The 17385-nt window shown below is 39.7% G+C and overlaps 1 protein-coding gene across 8 annotated transcripts in view; it reads left to right on the forward strand.

The window, feature by feature from the left end:
- Positions 1 to 17385, forward strand: part of LOC128858560 (probable cyclin-dependent serine/threonine-protein kinase DDB_G0292550) — an 85947-nt gene that overhangs the window by 25491 nt on the left and 43071 nt on the right. For all 8 annotated transcript variants that reach the window (XR_008454030.1, XR_008454029.1, XM_054094951.1 and 5 more), the window contains exon 4: positions 10182 to 11255. Coding sequence is in view for 6 of the 8 variants with exons in the window: in XM_054094951.1 (XP_053950926.1) it covers positions 10182 to 11255 (1074 nt within the window). In the remaining 2 variants the exon portion in view is untranslated. The remainder of the gene's footprint in view (positions 1 to 10181; positions 11256 to 17385) is intronic.

The raw sequence follows: 17385 nt of genomic DNA on the forward strand, positions 1-17385 counted from the left end.
AACTTAAGTAGACTCTTAGTGCGACCCATGTTCCATTCGGGCCACGCTAGCCTACTTATAGCGCAGGTGTTTAACTGCCTCCAGTTGGAGTTAGCAGCACTAATGGTGTATCTGTCTATCAAAAGTTTACATGTTGCCAAGGGCATAGGTATGTCAAGCCTGTCCTGACTAATTTGGAGCGAGGAGCCTAATCTAGCTAACTCATCTGCCTTACAGTTACCTATAATGTTACTGTGTCCTGGCACCCAGAGTAGATTAATAGAAAAGTACTGTGCAAGTGTTGTTAATAATTTGTAACACTCCTTTACTGTCTTAGACGAGTGTTTGCTTGATAGAAGCGATTTCAGAGCTGCCTGACTATCGGAATAAATGAAGATATCTCTAACAGTGACTACGCTTTTATTTAGCATTAAAAGGCTTTCTGAGATTGCCAGGATTTCGGCCTGGAATACGCTACAATGATCAGGTAAGCGAAAGGATAAATTGGCGAAAATAGTTTCCGAATATACACCACCTCCCACTTGATCATTGAGTTTTGAGCCGTCCGTATATATACTAACCCCGTTTTCGTTGTTTGTTAACCCATTCACCCATTCCTCTCTGGATGGAAAATGGACTGTATAAGGCCTGTCTAGGTATGTATTCACCGAGTCACAGAAGTCGGTGGTATTAGGAATACCTGGAAACATCCCAAGTATGCGCGAGTGTCCCCATTTGTTTGTCTTGAGCATCGATGATTCCCTCAATCTTAGAGCCGCTTTGGCGGCCAGTTGTCTACAATATAGGTCAATTGGTAATAGATGCAACATGATGCTTAGAGCCGAAGTTGGCGTTGTTTTGAGCGCCCCAGTAATATTGAGGCTTGCCGCCCTCTGAATACTATCTAGTTTCTTAATGGAAGATTTCTTATCAAGGGATGGCCACCAGACCAGGACTCCGTAGGTCATAATTGGTCTGACAATGGCCGTATATAGCCAGTGAACTATTTTGGGGGCTAATCCCCATTTTAAGCCTACAGTTCTCTTACAGGAATAAAGCGCCGTAGCAGCCTTCTTTATTCTTTCCTGAACATTCAGCTTCCATGAAAGTTTCCTGTCAAGGGTTAAACCTAAGTACCTGGCCTTTTCACCGACCAGCAAAAGAGTTCCGTTGAGTGTCAGAGGCCGACAGTCGGGAATTTTATATTTCCTTGTAAACAACACTAGTTCCGTTTTGGCCGCATTCAGGCTCAAACCACATGTTTTGGCCCAAGTATCCACATATTTTAAGGTACTATGCATTAGACTACAGAGGGTGTCTGGAAACTTCCCCCTTATTAATATAGCTACATCGTCCGCGTAGGCCACAACCTTAATTCTCCTCTCCTCCAGATCCAACAACAACTTGTTCATTGCTAGATTCCACAGAAGAGGAGAAAGTACCCCGCCTTGAGGAGTACCTCTACAGACAGATCTGCGCATCACCGAAGAGCCCAACGTCGAGTTCACGAACCTGCTCGTAAGCAACTGCTCAATGAAATTCACAAAGGTTCCGGAAATGCGCAGGTCTGACAGCGTGTTCGTTATGACCTTAGGCAGGATATTGTTAAAAGCTCCTTCGATATCTAAAAAGGCTGCCAGTGTATAATCTTTAACTTCAAATGAGCTTTCAATTGATGTGACCAGTGAGTTCAGGGCCGTCTCTGTAGATTTTCCTTTACAGTAGGCATGTTGCGATTTGGACAAACGTGAGTGGGGTATGCTGTTCCTGATAACCGAGTCAATCAGCTTTTCTAATGTTTTCAGTAGAAAAGATGATAGACTAATCGGTCTGAAGTCCTTAGGTTTGGTATGCGAGCTTCTACCTGCCTTCGGGATAAAAATGACCTTAACCTCCCTCCATGCTGAGGGAGTGTGATTTAACTGAAGAGTACTTTTGAAAATGGTTACTAACCACCTTGTGATATGAGCCAGAGGCTGCTGAAGTTGTGCCGGTATTATCCCATCAGGGCCTGGCGATTTATACGGCTTAAAACTTCCTATAGCCCAAGTAATATTAGTTCCATTGATTATGTCTGAGATATCTGAGCTAATCACAAATTCTGATGCTCTGGGGTTGCAAGTTCGGGTAGGACCCGAGTTATAGACTTCAGAGCTCCCCGGAAAGTGGGTATCTAATAGTAAACTTAGCGACTCCTTGGTAGAAGTCGTCCAGCCGTTGTCTGGCTTCTGTAAAAAGCCAATAGATGTCGTTGATTTAGCCAAGACCTTTCTTAAGCGAGAAGCTTCCGCTGTAGTTTCTATATCCTCACAGAACGACCTCCATGAAGATCTTTTTGCTCTCCTCAACTCTTTTTTATAGACTTTGAGTTGCTCATAATAGAAGTTCCAATCGTCTTCCAAATTAGAGTATTTCGCCTTATTAAATAGTGTTCTACATACACTCTTATGAAGGCTAAGTTCTGAGGACCACCATGGGGGTTTTGTCTTCCCCTTGTGCCTGATAAGAGGGCAAGACTTATTTAGCGCTTTACAACATGTTCCGGTAAACAAATTGACTAGCTTATCTAATTCTTCCTCGTTTTCTGGATAATAAGGGGGAATTTCGGGAAGATTTCTCTCCAACTCGTAATTATACACCTGCCAGTTGGTCCTCCTGTAATTCCTAAAACTAGTTGGTTGAGGGATTTCTTCTTCTAATATTAATTCAATATAGCGATGGTCTGAGAAGGAGTGCTTCTCTAATACTCTCCATTGAACCACCTTATCTATTAAACAATCTGAGACTAGGGTGATGTCAAGAACTTCCTGACGATTCCTGATTATAAAAGTAGGATCGTTCCCACGATTACATAACAGCAATTTAGTACATAAAATGTAATTGAAAAGTAACTCACCACGTTCGTTGATATCCGAACTTCCCCATACAGAATGGTGTGCATTCACGTCACCACCCAGTATTAATCTGCATTTGGAGGCTTCGCTGTCCGATATTAAATCCACCAACAGTTGTGGTGGAACGGGTTCTTCGTGGGCCAAGTACATCGATGCCATACGAAATTCGATGTCAACTGCTTCCCAGCTTACCGTCGTGAAGTCTTCATTGCTATATTTTGGGATTAAGAAAACGTTAAGTTTAGATTTAGCTAATACGCATGTCCTACTTTTACCTGCACAGCTGGCAGCGTAAAGCTTATAGTGCGGAGCCCTCAATCCGCATATGCGCCCTTGTCTCACCCATGGCTCCTGAATGAGGACAATATCAGGATTTTCTGCCGCCATTAGTTCAACAAGGGCTGCTGTAGCTGCTTTACTGTGGTGCAGATTTATTTGAAGGAGCCTCATTGGTTACATCTGCGTCTACCTCACCCAGGAGCTCTTTCTCCGATAGTAGGTTGGCAAAGTCTTCTGTCAAATCCGCCCCAGAAGAAGCGTGTCCAATACTGTCGACATCGCCTATAGACTCTTTTTCGTGCACGTCCATCTCGCTAGACAAATCTTCATCATCAGCAAGCTGGCCTAACGTGTCGCTTCTGTATGTCCTGATTTTAATCTTACAGAAGCCATAATTGACTTCGCCATCGCTCTTCGCCAATGGCTCTAGTGAGTCCTCAGTCAGCAGTAACATGACTTGCATAGTGGCTCTTTTCGACTCCACCTCGGTGGTTGACTTCTCCTCAAAAGACTTGACAAATTTCCATTTGTCAGCTGGAAGATTAGGATTGCATGCTCTTAACAGCTGCATGATATCCTCAGGCTCTGATGGAGTAGTTGGTAACCAAACTCTTGCTCTTGGACGAGACGGAATTTCCTTCTTCTCGACCACCGCCAGCTTGGCACCGGGATATACTTCGCCAACTTTAGAGATGGCAATCTTGTAAAGCTGCACTGACCTTTCGTCGTCGCAAGCAACTATCTTTATTTGACCCTGATACCACCCTGCATCTGTACAGGAAGGAGGAGGCCCAGGGTTGCTGGTCATAACCTCCATCGCTACTTTCGTCAGCGCAGCATTCACCCATTTCCACTGGTTCTTGGGGATTTTTCCTTCAGGGTCGTTTTCGTCTACAACGCCTATTATGATGCGGTTTTTTGCAACCTCCGCAAAAGACTTGTGTGGCGTGACATTGTGCAACCTTATTTTCTTTGCCTGCGAGCTGTCCCCCTCGGCTGACCTCTGACGCTTAGATATGTCCGGATGCACCGGACGCTCAATTTGGAAATTGGGTAGTACCGCCTTCGCCCACTCGATCGCATCTTGCAACTCCTTAGTGAGTTCTTCCCCAGCTGGTGGCGTTGAGTGTATCCTAGTGAGTAACCTGGCCGCATTGCGCCTTTCCTGGTACCCCGCTTTTGACGGGTCGGAAATTTTTATTGTAGGCCATTTCTGGACCTGAGAACTGCTTTTAGCGCTGACTGAGGTTGCAGTCACCTCAGCTTGACGACCAACTTTCGGTTGTCGCAACAGTTGCTTGTTTGGCTGGACCAAATTACCAGCCGTAGATTTGTTAGCCACCAAATTTTGACTAGGCTTGGCCTCAGTCGCAACTGGGGCTGAAGAGAGGCTCGTCAAGGACGCTGCCCTTTTTGCAGAGCTGGAAGCTCCTTCCGGTCCTTTAGCGGAGGAACCGGTCTCCATAGAGTTTTTATTTTTAATTTTGCCAATATTCATTTTGGACCCACGAGTGTTGGAGAAGGAGAAGTCCGCCTACGCATAGCTCCAGGTACGTAGGTAAGGCTAGCTATTACGGAGGGCGCCAGGTATCCGTAAGCTCCGTTTACGACTGAGTTATTTTTGAAAAGGGCCCCCAGCCTGACAGATCCTCGGCACGGGTCGCATTACACCTTGATCCAGCCCTTTACCCCTCGACCATGCTAAAGATACTCCGAATGATGTTGTACTATTGAGGAGTAGCGAACACCAAACTTTGTATGTTTAGCTTAGCTAGGTACCTCCTATTTCAGGACTACTGTGGTACCTATTACCAGCCGGCACCCTCTGGGCGGGTTCAGTGGAGGATTTTTGCCAGCCAAGTACAATAATAATATTAGGTGTAAGTACAATATATATATTAGGCCGGGTCGATTTGTGGGGAGGCAAAAAAATCGCCCATTGCTCTGTGAAAATCATATTCTAGGGATCAAAATAAGAAACTGTGCCGAAGGAACCATACCTCTAAAACGGATTCTGATGTCCCCCAATTTTTTTGAATATCATGATTTTTTAGCTGTAATTAACTTTGCACAGAAAAAGTAGTCATTTGACCTATAGTGCAACGTTTAGGCAAATTTTCAATTCCCTGGCTAAAAAAATTGTTTGTCCTTGGAGCCAAAATAAGCTTCGATATCCCTTTTTATAGCTTCTTTTGAGGAGTAGTTCTTGTTACTCATATGGGATTGAAGTCCACGGAAAAGGTGATAATCACAAGGCGGCATTAGCTCTCATCCGAGCTCGTTCAGCTGGCCTAATGTATGCCTTGCGGTATGAGTTCTTGCGTTGTCTTGGTGAAACAAAACTTTGCGTCTATTCACTAAAGACGGTCGATTTTTTTTAAGTGCCTCATTCAGGTTTGATAGCTGATGGGAATAATAATCAGCAGTTATCGTCTGATATAGGAGAATCTTCTTGGGGTGAAAGCCATCTCTAGGGGTCGGTTCTGGTGTTTCATCTTTATCTAACGATTGGCGTTTTCGAACAGGATTATTGTAAAGGACCCATTTTTCATCACCAGTAACGATACGGTTCGAAAAACTTTCATTTCCAAGCCATTTTCATAGCTTTGAAACCTTTTCCAACGGAACCAGGTACCTGTGAACTGTTCCATGCGATGAATTTAACCTCTGAGTTATCATATTGACTGTCAAATTTAACTCAGCTTCCACGATTTCGAGCAAGGCGTCGGAGTTAAAGACTTCAGGACGACCAGCACGCGGGGCATCCTCCACGTCGCAGTAACCACTTCGTAATTTTGAAAACCACTTTCGCGCTGTTCTTACACTCACGGTATCCTCTCCGTGAACTGTGTTTATTTCTGCAGCAGCAGTTGTTGCATTTTTATCACTTTTATACAAAATACAAAATATGCCTCTCATATGCGTTCGAATACTCTATTTTATTTTTTAACAATATGTAATTCTATCCGCGATTAAAATCACTTCTTTAATGCGCAATATATCAAAGAAAATATTAATAGTTCCGTTATATTCCGCGAATAATTTTTTGTATGCAAAAATCGTACAAAAGTGAAATTATGGGTAAAATACGCACGAACTTATGGACTAACCTGATAGATAAATTCACAACATTTGCCGAGAATACAAATAGACAAAATTTACGAAAAACGGAGAAGGGTCGACCGGTGTAGGTAAACGCCTAACACAAACCGTGGCAACAACGCGCACAAACGCAGCGATTCCAGGACCGCAGCAACGACACAAATTACCGCAAGGCAATACCAATAAATCCGACGCCGGAATTGGATAGCACTTTATAGTACGCACAAGCACTAGCTAGGAGAGGGAAATAAGCGCTAAAAAGTAGGCACCAAAAAAAAACGCCAAAAAAATTGGGCCCAAAAAAACGCCGCAAATAGTAGACACCAATGAAATATAACGCCCAAAAGTAGGCACCAAAAATATATTTCCTACAAGTTTGCACCAACAAACAAGCGCCAAAAAGTAGGCAGTGTTATTTCTCACTAGAAATTAGCAACCTCAAGGAAAAACTCAGGAAAAATAACCTAAAGTGTATCTAAGATATATATAATATAAGGTATAGCTCTCTCTCTCTCCTTTCCCTCTCCGTTATATCTAACGAAAATGCCCAAAACGTTGTATGGCCTTGACGCTCGCCCATCGACGCCTAAGAAATTTCACTTTAAAAATATAATCGACACATTACGATCGTTATCAAAGTTTATAAATGTGATCAAGTGTTTGTACATTTTCTTATCTGTAAATTAAATTAAATTCAAGAGGCTCTACGCTTCAAACGAATGCCAGCTACTGCGATCGATACCTCACATATACAGTACCTGGCCATTAAATTATGACCGATGGATTTTTTTTTTGAAAACTTCAAATATCAAGTAAAATTTTCAATTTAATTTGGACTTTTCCAAATAAAAAAGGGTATTAAAGGAGTTTTAACCTGTTCTTAGATGTTTTTAAGAATTTCCGGTCAATTGTCCTGCGACGATTAGAAAAGGATCATTTTTTTGCTTATAAGTGAAAAGTTAAGTTAAGTGCAAGTGCCAGTGCGAATTAATTCGATCTTGTGTGAGGAGCATAAAAAGAAGAAAAGTGAAAGAATTGGATAGTGAATATTCATATATCTAAAATATAACAACAGTAAGTACAAAATATACATATCTTTTGAATTTTTCACGTGGATTATCCTTTTGTTTCAATTTAACCAGTTGTTTTTAGAAATTGGGCCGAAAGTCGGATTTGACATCGGGTAAAAAACAACAAATCGCAGTTCTTTTGAAAGTCAAGAACCTGAGCTATGCAGACAAAGCAAGAACCGTTGGAATATTCAAGGCGTCTGTGGTAAATGTTGCCAAAAAGTTGAAAAATACCAACAACGTTTAAGCGGTAACTTTAAACAATCGCCAAAATTGTCGCCGAGAACGCATTACCTCAACCAGGCAGGATCGGAAAAAACGTCCAAACAGTTCTCTGGAACAGAAATGCTTCAAGTCGGATGATTTTAAGAGAGGTTCAGGAATCTGGAGTAAATATTTCGGAAAGAACGTTATGACGACGCTTATACGAAAATGGACTTTTTTGCAGACGATCAGCAAAAAGCCAAATCTGACACCCTGTATGCGAAATCGGCGAAAACTTTGGGCACAACTTCACAGAGACTTCGACACGGAATATTGGAAAAAAGTAACTTTAAAAAACACATTTTTTTCCTTTGTCAAATAGCAATAGTAAGAAGATGTTAATATTCACACTTTTTTGTGGTTGTGTTTTTTTTTCTTACAGATCATCTTCAGCGATGAATGCCGATTGGAAGCGGTCACAAATTTTTTTCGCAGAAGAGCCGGAGAACGATATTCGGAGGATTGTGTGCTTCCAAGGGTCAAACACCCCCCCAGTGTTATGGTTGGGCATACCGCAAATCGGCAGTATACCAGCGGAATAATACCATAATACAACAGCTTAAGAAAAACATCGAAGATGTGTGCTATAATGACCAAAATTTTAAGACGAAGATAACACAGTGCGTAGTCAGTATGCCTCAACGAATTGCGGCCGTCTTATCAGCAAGGAGAGGAGCCACGAAATATAATTTTAGTTTAAAATAAATATTTTTAATGCAAAAATGTCAAGAAGCCTTTAATAAAAACAAATATGTAAACTTTTTTAAATGCTTTAAAACCGTTTGCTTTTTATTCGTTCTCAAAGCCATAAATATGTAATTTTTATCGTCGGTCATAACACTGTGTGACAAAAAACAAAAACTAAATATACTTTTATGGAGACCTAGCACAACTTGTAGGTATAGTAAAATAAAGAAACATGGTATAGGAGAAATTTCCAATACAACCCCAACATCTCGTTTTATAGCCGAAAAACCGTTTCAGTAGGTTGATGTGAACAATTACTCCTAACTTTGCCAATTTCCGATTTCGAATTTTTTTTTTTAGTTCGAAAGCACAAAAACAAGCCTTTTTGTCAGGTTTTGACAATTTTTCTGAAATGATAACTGACGAGGCTGTAGACGGAAGTATTTGGAATTTTTTTATTTTTTCTATATTTTTTCAACTTTGATAATTTTCCGATATTATCCGATATTGAGAATTTTTTTAGTACACTACAGATATAGTAAATTTAATTTTGCGTCGAATGAGCTATATTTGACTGTAATTTTAGAATTGTGTGAGTTTTAAGATTTTATTTTTTTTTTACTAATTTGGTATGTAGGTATAACTGACGCTAAATCCGAATAAGGGCGTATTTTGATGCGTTATTATATGATAGATACATAATATTTATTGGAGTATATATACATACATAAGAGTACACTGTACTGCATAAAACAGAACTAGTTAGAACTTTCGGAAATATCTGACATATTATCACACATTTCTTTTTCAATAGAAATATTGTAAGCGTACCTAAGTTCACACTGTACATTGAAGTTTGTTATTATAATTTAACCTTATTAAAACGTCAAAATTTTATTGTTTTGCTTCAATTTGTGGAAAAGAAATGTGCGATAATCGCAATAAGTTTTGTTTCATATGTGGTTTGTTGGTGGATCAAAAGCATCGTTTGAAGTTACAGAATAATAAAGCTCTGGTTGATGGCTACAACGATTTCTTTAAGCTTACATATACTACTTCTGATCGCGGGCTTTTATAACTCTGGACGAAGGTTTTTTTTATATTATTAGCGAGACGCCATCATTTACTACTACTACGGACTGTTCTGATTACACTGCCACTTAAGCTTCTTCTGACTGCATAATTTGTTGTAAATTGTTCGGTAGTTTTAATATTTTACTCTGAGGTTCAAATATTTTCTTCATCATCATCTTACTTACTGCCGATTTTATCTTTTCTGTAATTATGCATTTTTTTCCTCTATTGGTACGTCAGACTTGAGGAGTTTATAGTCAGGAAAGTTAAGTGCGTCATAACATTTTTCTGCTTGTTTGGGGTATCACTTTATGGGTGCAACAGAGTTTTTGAAAAACTTAAAGGTTAAAGTCATGTGGTCCGAAAAAGCTTTGCTTCCAACATGGAATTCCTGAACTAAGGGAATCACAGAACAGCCGGCAGGACCACAAAATGTAAATTCACCAAATGTGTCTCCTCCTGGGTCATTGATCAGTATTATTCCTAATCTTGCATGTTCTATCCGTTTGTCTGTCTATCCCTATATTTATCATTAAGTTTAATTTTTATTTTAATTATACATACATGCTTATATATAGTTTAATTCACTGTTATTATTTTCTAAACTGTTAGTTTTGAGGTTAAATTATAGAAAAATAATTGATTGAGAACTTTGTAATTTCAAACAATGATGTATTATAAAAGCTAAAAGGTCTTACAGATACAGCCTTACTTAGTAATAAATAAATAAAATAAATTATCATATATGTAGAAAATTCCGATGAACATTTAGTGTTCGTGAACTAACGCATAAACGTAACTAAAAAAAATATTTTTACTTCCAATGTTTCAGGGCCAAGTGGATGCGCAAATCGGCCAAATTCCCGGAATTCTCTGAACAGTCGTCTCTCTAGTTCACATAATTCACTAAGCACATCATCTGCAAATAAACCGGACGATTCCATATTCATTACTCAGGCAATGTCCCATGATGCATTACTAACTCGGGAAATATCTGATTTTTATAACGTGCCTATAGATTCAGATATATATGCTCTACCAATAGATATGGTGAAAACAGATAAAAATAACAGAGTTGAGTACAAAGAAGATAGATGTAAAGATTATAAGAAATTAAATAATTTAATTTTAACTGAGGAAGATTATTGCAAACATTCTAAACTAAGTCGTAAAAATAATAGAAATAAACGAAAAAAACGGAATGGAGACAATTGTGAAAGCGATGTGAAGTGTGATAATTATCAGTTTGGCTCAACTGCTTTTAAATCCATGAATAAAAAGCCAGATATTTTAAGTGCGACGGTGAATTATGATACTCATGGTGATGGTCATACACTGTTTAATTTGAGCGTGCCCCAGGAACGGCTACATATGACTTTGAATGAAGTAAAAAAATATTACCAAACTCTTTACTCTAGTACAAACAATCGATCAGATACAAACAATGAATCGGTAAAAAATGACTCAATTAAACGATCTAATGAAACAATATGGAGTGAATCATCTCCACGTTTACGAAACAAGCTTTGTTCTATCGGAGAAAATGTTGCTGCAGATTGCAAGCTAAGTGCTAGAAATTTAAATAATGAAAATAATGACAAACTTAACAACAACAACATAAATAACATTGTTTTGGCTAATAACTATAGCATTACCCAAAATCGAATAATAAAGGTTGATGAAGCAGACTTATCGTCTCAAGTCATACGAAACGAGAAAAAAACGCAATTTTCGCTCAATTTGAAACAAAAGTTCTGTAATATATTTCGCATTCGTCGAACCCAACCGCAATGTCAAACGAGCTCGTCGGGCACGGAAATAATTGCTGGTAATCGGGATCGTAGAAACACCGTAGATAAGCACAAAAAATTCCAGTCTAGAGCATTGCCTCCCTTACCCAATAAGAGTAAGTATATTTAAATCATGAAATTATCATAAGACGATTAACTAAATCTACGTTTAAAAATCTACATTTTTGATATCCAAATTTTTATTTCGTGATTCGTTGGTTGATTGATTAGTGTGTTCCTGAATACTTAAATCAGGACCCAAATTTAAAACAATTGTCTTTGAAACCATTTCCTGTTGCCTCGATTTCCTGGGCAGCGACTATTTCTACGTTCTGAAAGAAATGGAAACGAATGGGGTTGAGTCTATTAAAATTCGTCCTATAATAAATTGATTGCAAAACAATATTCAATTACATATTTTTACAATGTGCTTACATTTTTTTTTAATTCGATCGTTTATTGGTGGCTGCCAGTGTTTGAAGACAGTTCGATCAAACGAGTACGTTCAGCACTCGCTAACATACATATGTCAAATATGTTTTTTTCAGGGGCGGGTGGCACGTTCACTGCTGTGATTATTTGACCCCTGCTTACAGTGCTAAGATATGTAAGTATACTCATATATTGGGTTGGGGAAAGTAATGTCGTATTTTTTCAATTGAGCGCGACATTTAAACATACCTTGCGTTGTACTTATTGCATCGGGTCACACTAAACGGCGATTTGAAGACGACAATCTGTACTACAAGTGTCTCTTTGACAGTGTTGTGATCGTACGTTTCAGTCTTAAGTTATAGCAAGAAATTCGTCATATTTTACGTTTTTACTACTTTAGAGGTAAAAATGCAACGAAGGCGGCGGCAAAAATTTGTGAAGTTTATGGGACTGATACTGTAACGATTCGCACAGCACAGAGTTGGTTTGATCGATTTCGTTCTGGTACAGTAGATGTCGAAGATGCACCCCGTACTGGTAGGCCAATCGTCGTAGACACTGATAAAATCGTTGAAATTATCCAAAGAGACCGTCATGTGAGCATTCGCTCGATTAGTCAGGAACTAGGTGTAGACCACAAAACCGTTTGGAACCATTTGCTGAAGATTGGATTCCAAAAAAAGCTTGATGTTTGGGTGCCACACGTGTTGACTCAAAAAAATATCTCGGACCAAATCAACGCTTGCGATTCTCTGCTAAAACGGAACGAACTTTACCCATTTTTGAAGCGGATGGTGACTGGCGATGAAAAGTGGATCACGTACGACAACGCCAAGCGAAAAAGATCGTCGTCGAGAAGCGGCGAGCCGGCCCAAACCATCGCCAAGCCCGGATTGACCGCCAGGAAGGTTTTGCTTTGTGTTTGGTGGGATTGGAAGGGAATTATCCTCTATGAGTTGCTCAACTATGGCCAGACCCTTAATTCGGTCCTCTACTGTGAGCAACTTGACCGTTTGAAGCAGGCGATTGACCAGAAGCGGCCAGAAGTAGTCAATAGGAATGGTGTTGTGTTCCACCAAGACAACGCTCGTCCTCACACATCTTTGATGACCCGCCAGAAGCTACAGGAGCTCGGATGGGATGTCCTATCGCACCCACCATATAGTCCGGACCTGGCACCAAGTGACTATCATCTCTTCCGGTCCATGCAAAACGCCCTTGGAGATACCAGGTTGGCCTCAAAAGAGGCTTGCGAAAACTGGTTGTCTCAGTTTTTTGCCAATAAGGACCGGGGGTTTTGTAAGGGGAGGATAATGAAGTTGCCTTCTAAATGGCAACAAGTTTGCGAACAAAACGGGGCATATTTGACTTCAATCGGATAATTCAGTCTTAATACGTTGACGTTAAATAAAGCGTCAAATTTCGATCACAAGTACGACATTTCTTTTTCCCCAACCCAATATTTGCATATATGTATACTATATAAAGAGTGACCCATGTAACATTCACGTTAGCTTTAACGTTTTCGTTGAAATAGCTTGAAGTAAAAAACGAATGAGTATTCTGCAGGTGTGGGCTATTCCTATTTGAAAATATACACCTTGCAGTTAATTATGGAACGGTATTTAATTCAAACGTCTTTCATTGCAGTAGTTTATTCGATAAAATGAACCCAATTTTTCAGTTGAACTCTCGAGATTGGTTGTTCTTACGCATACAATAATACTTTCGGTAATGATACTCTAAAGAAAACAACCGTCTGCGAAGGGTTTAAACGCTCCAGAAGAGATCGATAGTCAATCGAGGATGACAAACGTAGTGGCAGGCCGTTGACATCGTAAACTGATGAAAACATCAATAAAGTGAAAGAAAGTTTATGAATAACCGCAAATTAACTATCAGGGAGCTGACAGAAGACTTGTAATTAATGGTTAGGGCTGCGCCGTATTGTTGGACATTTAATCCCAAAGGAACTGAATTTCACGCAAAAAATGGCCGAGTTGCTATCACCTAAGGCATGATTTCCAAGGCTCAATCCGACCTAATATTCATCAAACGCATTATTACTGGAGAGGCTACTTGGGTTTATGAGTACAAGACGTCATCCAGATTTCAGGCGAGTAAATGGAGAGCTCCGAATGAGCCAAGCCCACAAAACCACGTCGTTTTCAGTCAAAAAAAAGGGAGATGCTCTCGGTTTTTATGGCCTACAGCGGTATTGTACACCATGATTTTTTGCCAAATGGTGAGATAGTTAATAAAGATTATTATTTGGGATCTATGAGACGTTTACTTAAAGCAACTCGCCAAACAGAAAGGGTGACATCATTATTTTTACCAAGTGCGAAACGAATACCATCCAACAGCTGTTGCATCCACCTGATATCATATGGCTCTCTGCGAGTGTTTTCTGTTTGATCGAGTCAATAAACTACTACGGGGAACGGGTTTTAACAGCCGCAAGACATCTCTGACAGCTACACCGAAAATAGAGTTCCAGAATTGTTGCAGTTGCAGTTAATCGGGAGTACTTTGAAGGCGATAATATCGCTTTTGTGTAGTAAACCTGTATTTTGATTTTTAGGGAACTTTTTGATCAAGGTCGTATTTAATGGTATACATGTTTTTTTTTTTTATTTTTTGTCGGGACACACTTGCAAGTACAGCATTCAGACCAGACACAATTAAGTCTATTGTACTGCACTCAGGTTCCATTTTAATTTTGTTTAAATCTACCCGACCTCCGAAGAAATCTTTTGGTGCCAAGGAGCCAAGGTGGTTGCTTTTTAACAAATCAGTGCCAAAGACCTCAAGCCTGATTCGAGCGAAGGCCGGGCAGACGCACAGAAAGTTGCCCACCGTCTCATCCTCTTCTCCATGTCTTTGTTTCTTAGGATGTCTTTGTTTCAACGTGTAACTTCCAAAGAAGTTTATTATCGAGGATTATTCCAAGATATTTGATTTCTTTGGAAATCTGCACTGTGGCTTCTTTTAGCTTAGGCAGAACGAGTCCATCATCCTTCTGGTAAAGAGGACAATACTAGTCTTGGTAGAGTTTGCCGTTAGCCCATTCGCACAACGCTAAATGTCAATCATATCTAGAGCTTTCTGCACTTTTCTATAGATATTCATAAGGGCCTGTCACCAAACAGGCAACATCGTCCGCATATGCTTGTGCGTAGACCCGCATCATTTTAAGAAGGTGAGTAGAGGATTGATCTCCATGCACCAGAGCAATGGAGGCAGCACACCGCCTAGGGGGCAGCCTCTATTAACCCCGGTTTACACCGGCAAATCTTCCTCTGCTCGCACTGAGACGATTCTTTGGGCCATAATAGAACGAATCCAATTAACTAGCACCCAGTTTACGCCGTGCCTACTGGCAGAGCTGCACATACTATTAAAAGTGGCATTATCAAGTCATGCTGATGGGTCTAAAGCTTTTGGGGTTGGTGTAGTCATCTCTTCCAACCTTAGAGATGAAGGCGACCCTCACTATTCTCCAAAAGCGTGGTATATAAGCCAGTGCCAGCCATGGAGTAAAGATTTTCTTCAAGGCTGCAGACGCGGACTCTTTGCCTTCCTTCAGCATGTGAGGATATATGTCATCTGGTCCGGGCGACTTGTAACCGCCAAAAGATTTGCTGGCAAATTGAATGGCGGCCTCATTCACCACAGATCAGGCAACGTACCAGTCATGCCGAGAAGGTGTAGCAAATCTGATTCCTTCTCAAGATCCTAACCAATTTCGCCATGTAACTCAGAGATTCAATACCGCTGCAGAATTCCCTATAAGAAGCTCTTTTCGATTCCAGTCCTCAGTAAGATTAGCCTTGAGGTTTAGAATTTTTCTCGACTCACGCTTCAACACCTGGAGTTCCGATTCAATCAAGGAAGAGAAGTCCGGTAGAGGAGAGCTCGAATTGGACGAGTTGACTCAAAACATTCAGCTAAGGCAGTGTTGAGTTTCTCAACAGCCGCCTCAATTCCCTGTTCTTTTCGAAGTCTTGGTGGTGTCACGTCCGGTCTGCCGGTCTGTTTTTCTGGCGTTCTTAGAGGGCAATGATATTTGTGCTTCTTCACTTCACTGAAACTCAGTATACCTGTGATCTGAGCACGAATGTTCGGCAAGGACTCTCCAGTTCTTGACTGACCACTCAAGTTTTGAATTTGATTGGGTGAGATCAATCACCTCCGGCCTTCTAGCAGTTACAACCTAGGCACTGTGCCTTTTTTGTGTTTGTTTAGGCAAGAGGAAGCAATAAACTCGAAAAGCTGTGAGCCCCCTTCATTGCATTTGCTTTTGCCCCAGATTATATGCTGGGCATTAGTATCGCAACGGAGAACAAGGCCCACATTGCGTCGCTTAAAAAAATACGATTCGCTACACATTTTCAAGCAATCCAGCGCACATTCACAGCCACAGCATTGTGCCAAAAATTATGAATTATGAATTATTTACTTAAACAACTTTTTTTTATTTTTTTAGCTTCATCCGAAGGCTGAATGTATGTACAGTAACCTCCAAATAAGCCGCACTCTAGTTTCATTGTAAGTTTCTAATTTTCGTCATGACAAAAATTCACGATTCACCAAATATTGGAAAATATTTCTATAATAAATATTCCAGTATTGACTATTTTGATTTGATTTCTTCAATCTTATATGTAAATTTTTGTCATGGTTGAGAAAAATTGGTATATGTGCGGCTCGTTTTATGAATGAAAGTATTTTGCTTCTAGATATATGAGTTCGAACTTATCAATGAATTTGTTTTTGTTGTGTTGTATAATATTTGAAACTGTTCAGTGCCATGGCAACAAAAATCATAGCCGTTACGGCTGCGCCTATGAATGTATTTTGTTCTTGTAGCCGATAGGCATAGAATATTAATTTTGGACGACATGCACATTTAGATAAATAAAGTGATTGCGGATATATGTACTTGCATACATATGTGTATACTAATAAGCATTGTTTTGCTGGGAGTTCAGAATGCAAATATGTACTTATATAGGCGGGCATTAATTGTGCATACACTCATACATATGTATGTACATATGCAAAAAAGAATTGTTTTAACAATTGTTAGGCAGAAATTCGAACATTTGGGTATTTACTCCCTAAATATTGTATGCAGATATGATAAGGCGATGCCTCGTGAGGTAGGTTATGGTTGCTTGAGTACATATGGTATGTCTGTCTATACGAATTAAAGATGCAATTAAATTGTTAGTTGTCCCGTAGATGCATGCATATAGTTTCTTTAAAGTTTTCCTTTATTTATTGTAAATTTACAAGTATTATACGATCAACAAATGCATATGTTATTTGTCAAGCGAACATAGAAATGCACATTCAAATGCCTTGTAAAATGCCATCGGCTATTAGCCAATTTGATTTCATACAGACGCAAAAAACTGTGCAGAGCCAATGTACTTAGGATAATTCACTGTAACCAGCTCTGTTAAGAACTTCCCTGTTTAAGACTTAATTTTTGACAATTCACACTATTCTCTACATCATTAATGTTCATTGATATGGACTTCGAGGAATTGAAAGTCTTGGATTTTTGTAAATTCTTTGTTCACACTCTTTTTCGGTTGGTTTTATTTCATGTTCAACACGTTTTGGTTACCTTACTTCTTGTACGCTGTCATGGCATTCGTTGAAGATTACATCTCTTCTTATGAGAATTTTTCTTCCGTATTGCTTGTAAATTCTCTATGTCTTGCTTGCGTCGTTATGACCACACTGTTCATACAATTTTTCTGTCTCTTGGTTCCCTGTTTTTTTGGAATATGCGATGCT

This window comes from Anastrepha ludens, chromosome 3 (genome assembly GCF_028408465.1).
Source record: "Anastrepha ludens isolate Willacy chromosome 3, idAnaLude1.1, whole genome shotgun sequence".
In the NCBI taxonomy this organism is placed as follows: domain Eukaryota; kingdom Metazoa; phylum Arthropoda; class Insecta; order Diptera; family Tephritidae; genus Anastrepha; species Anastrepha ludens.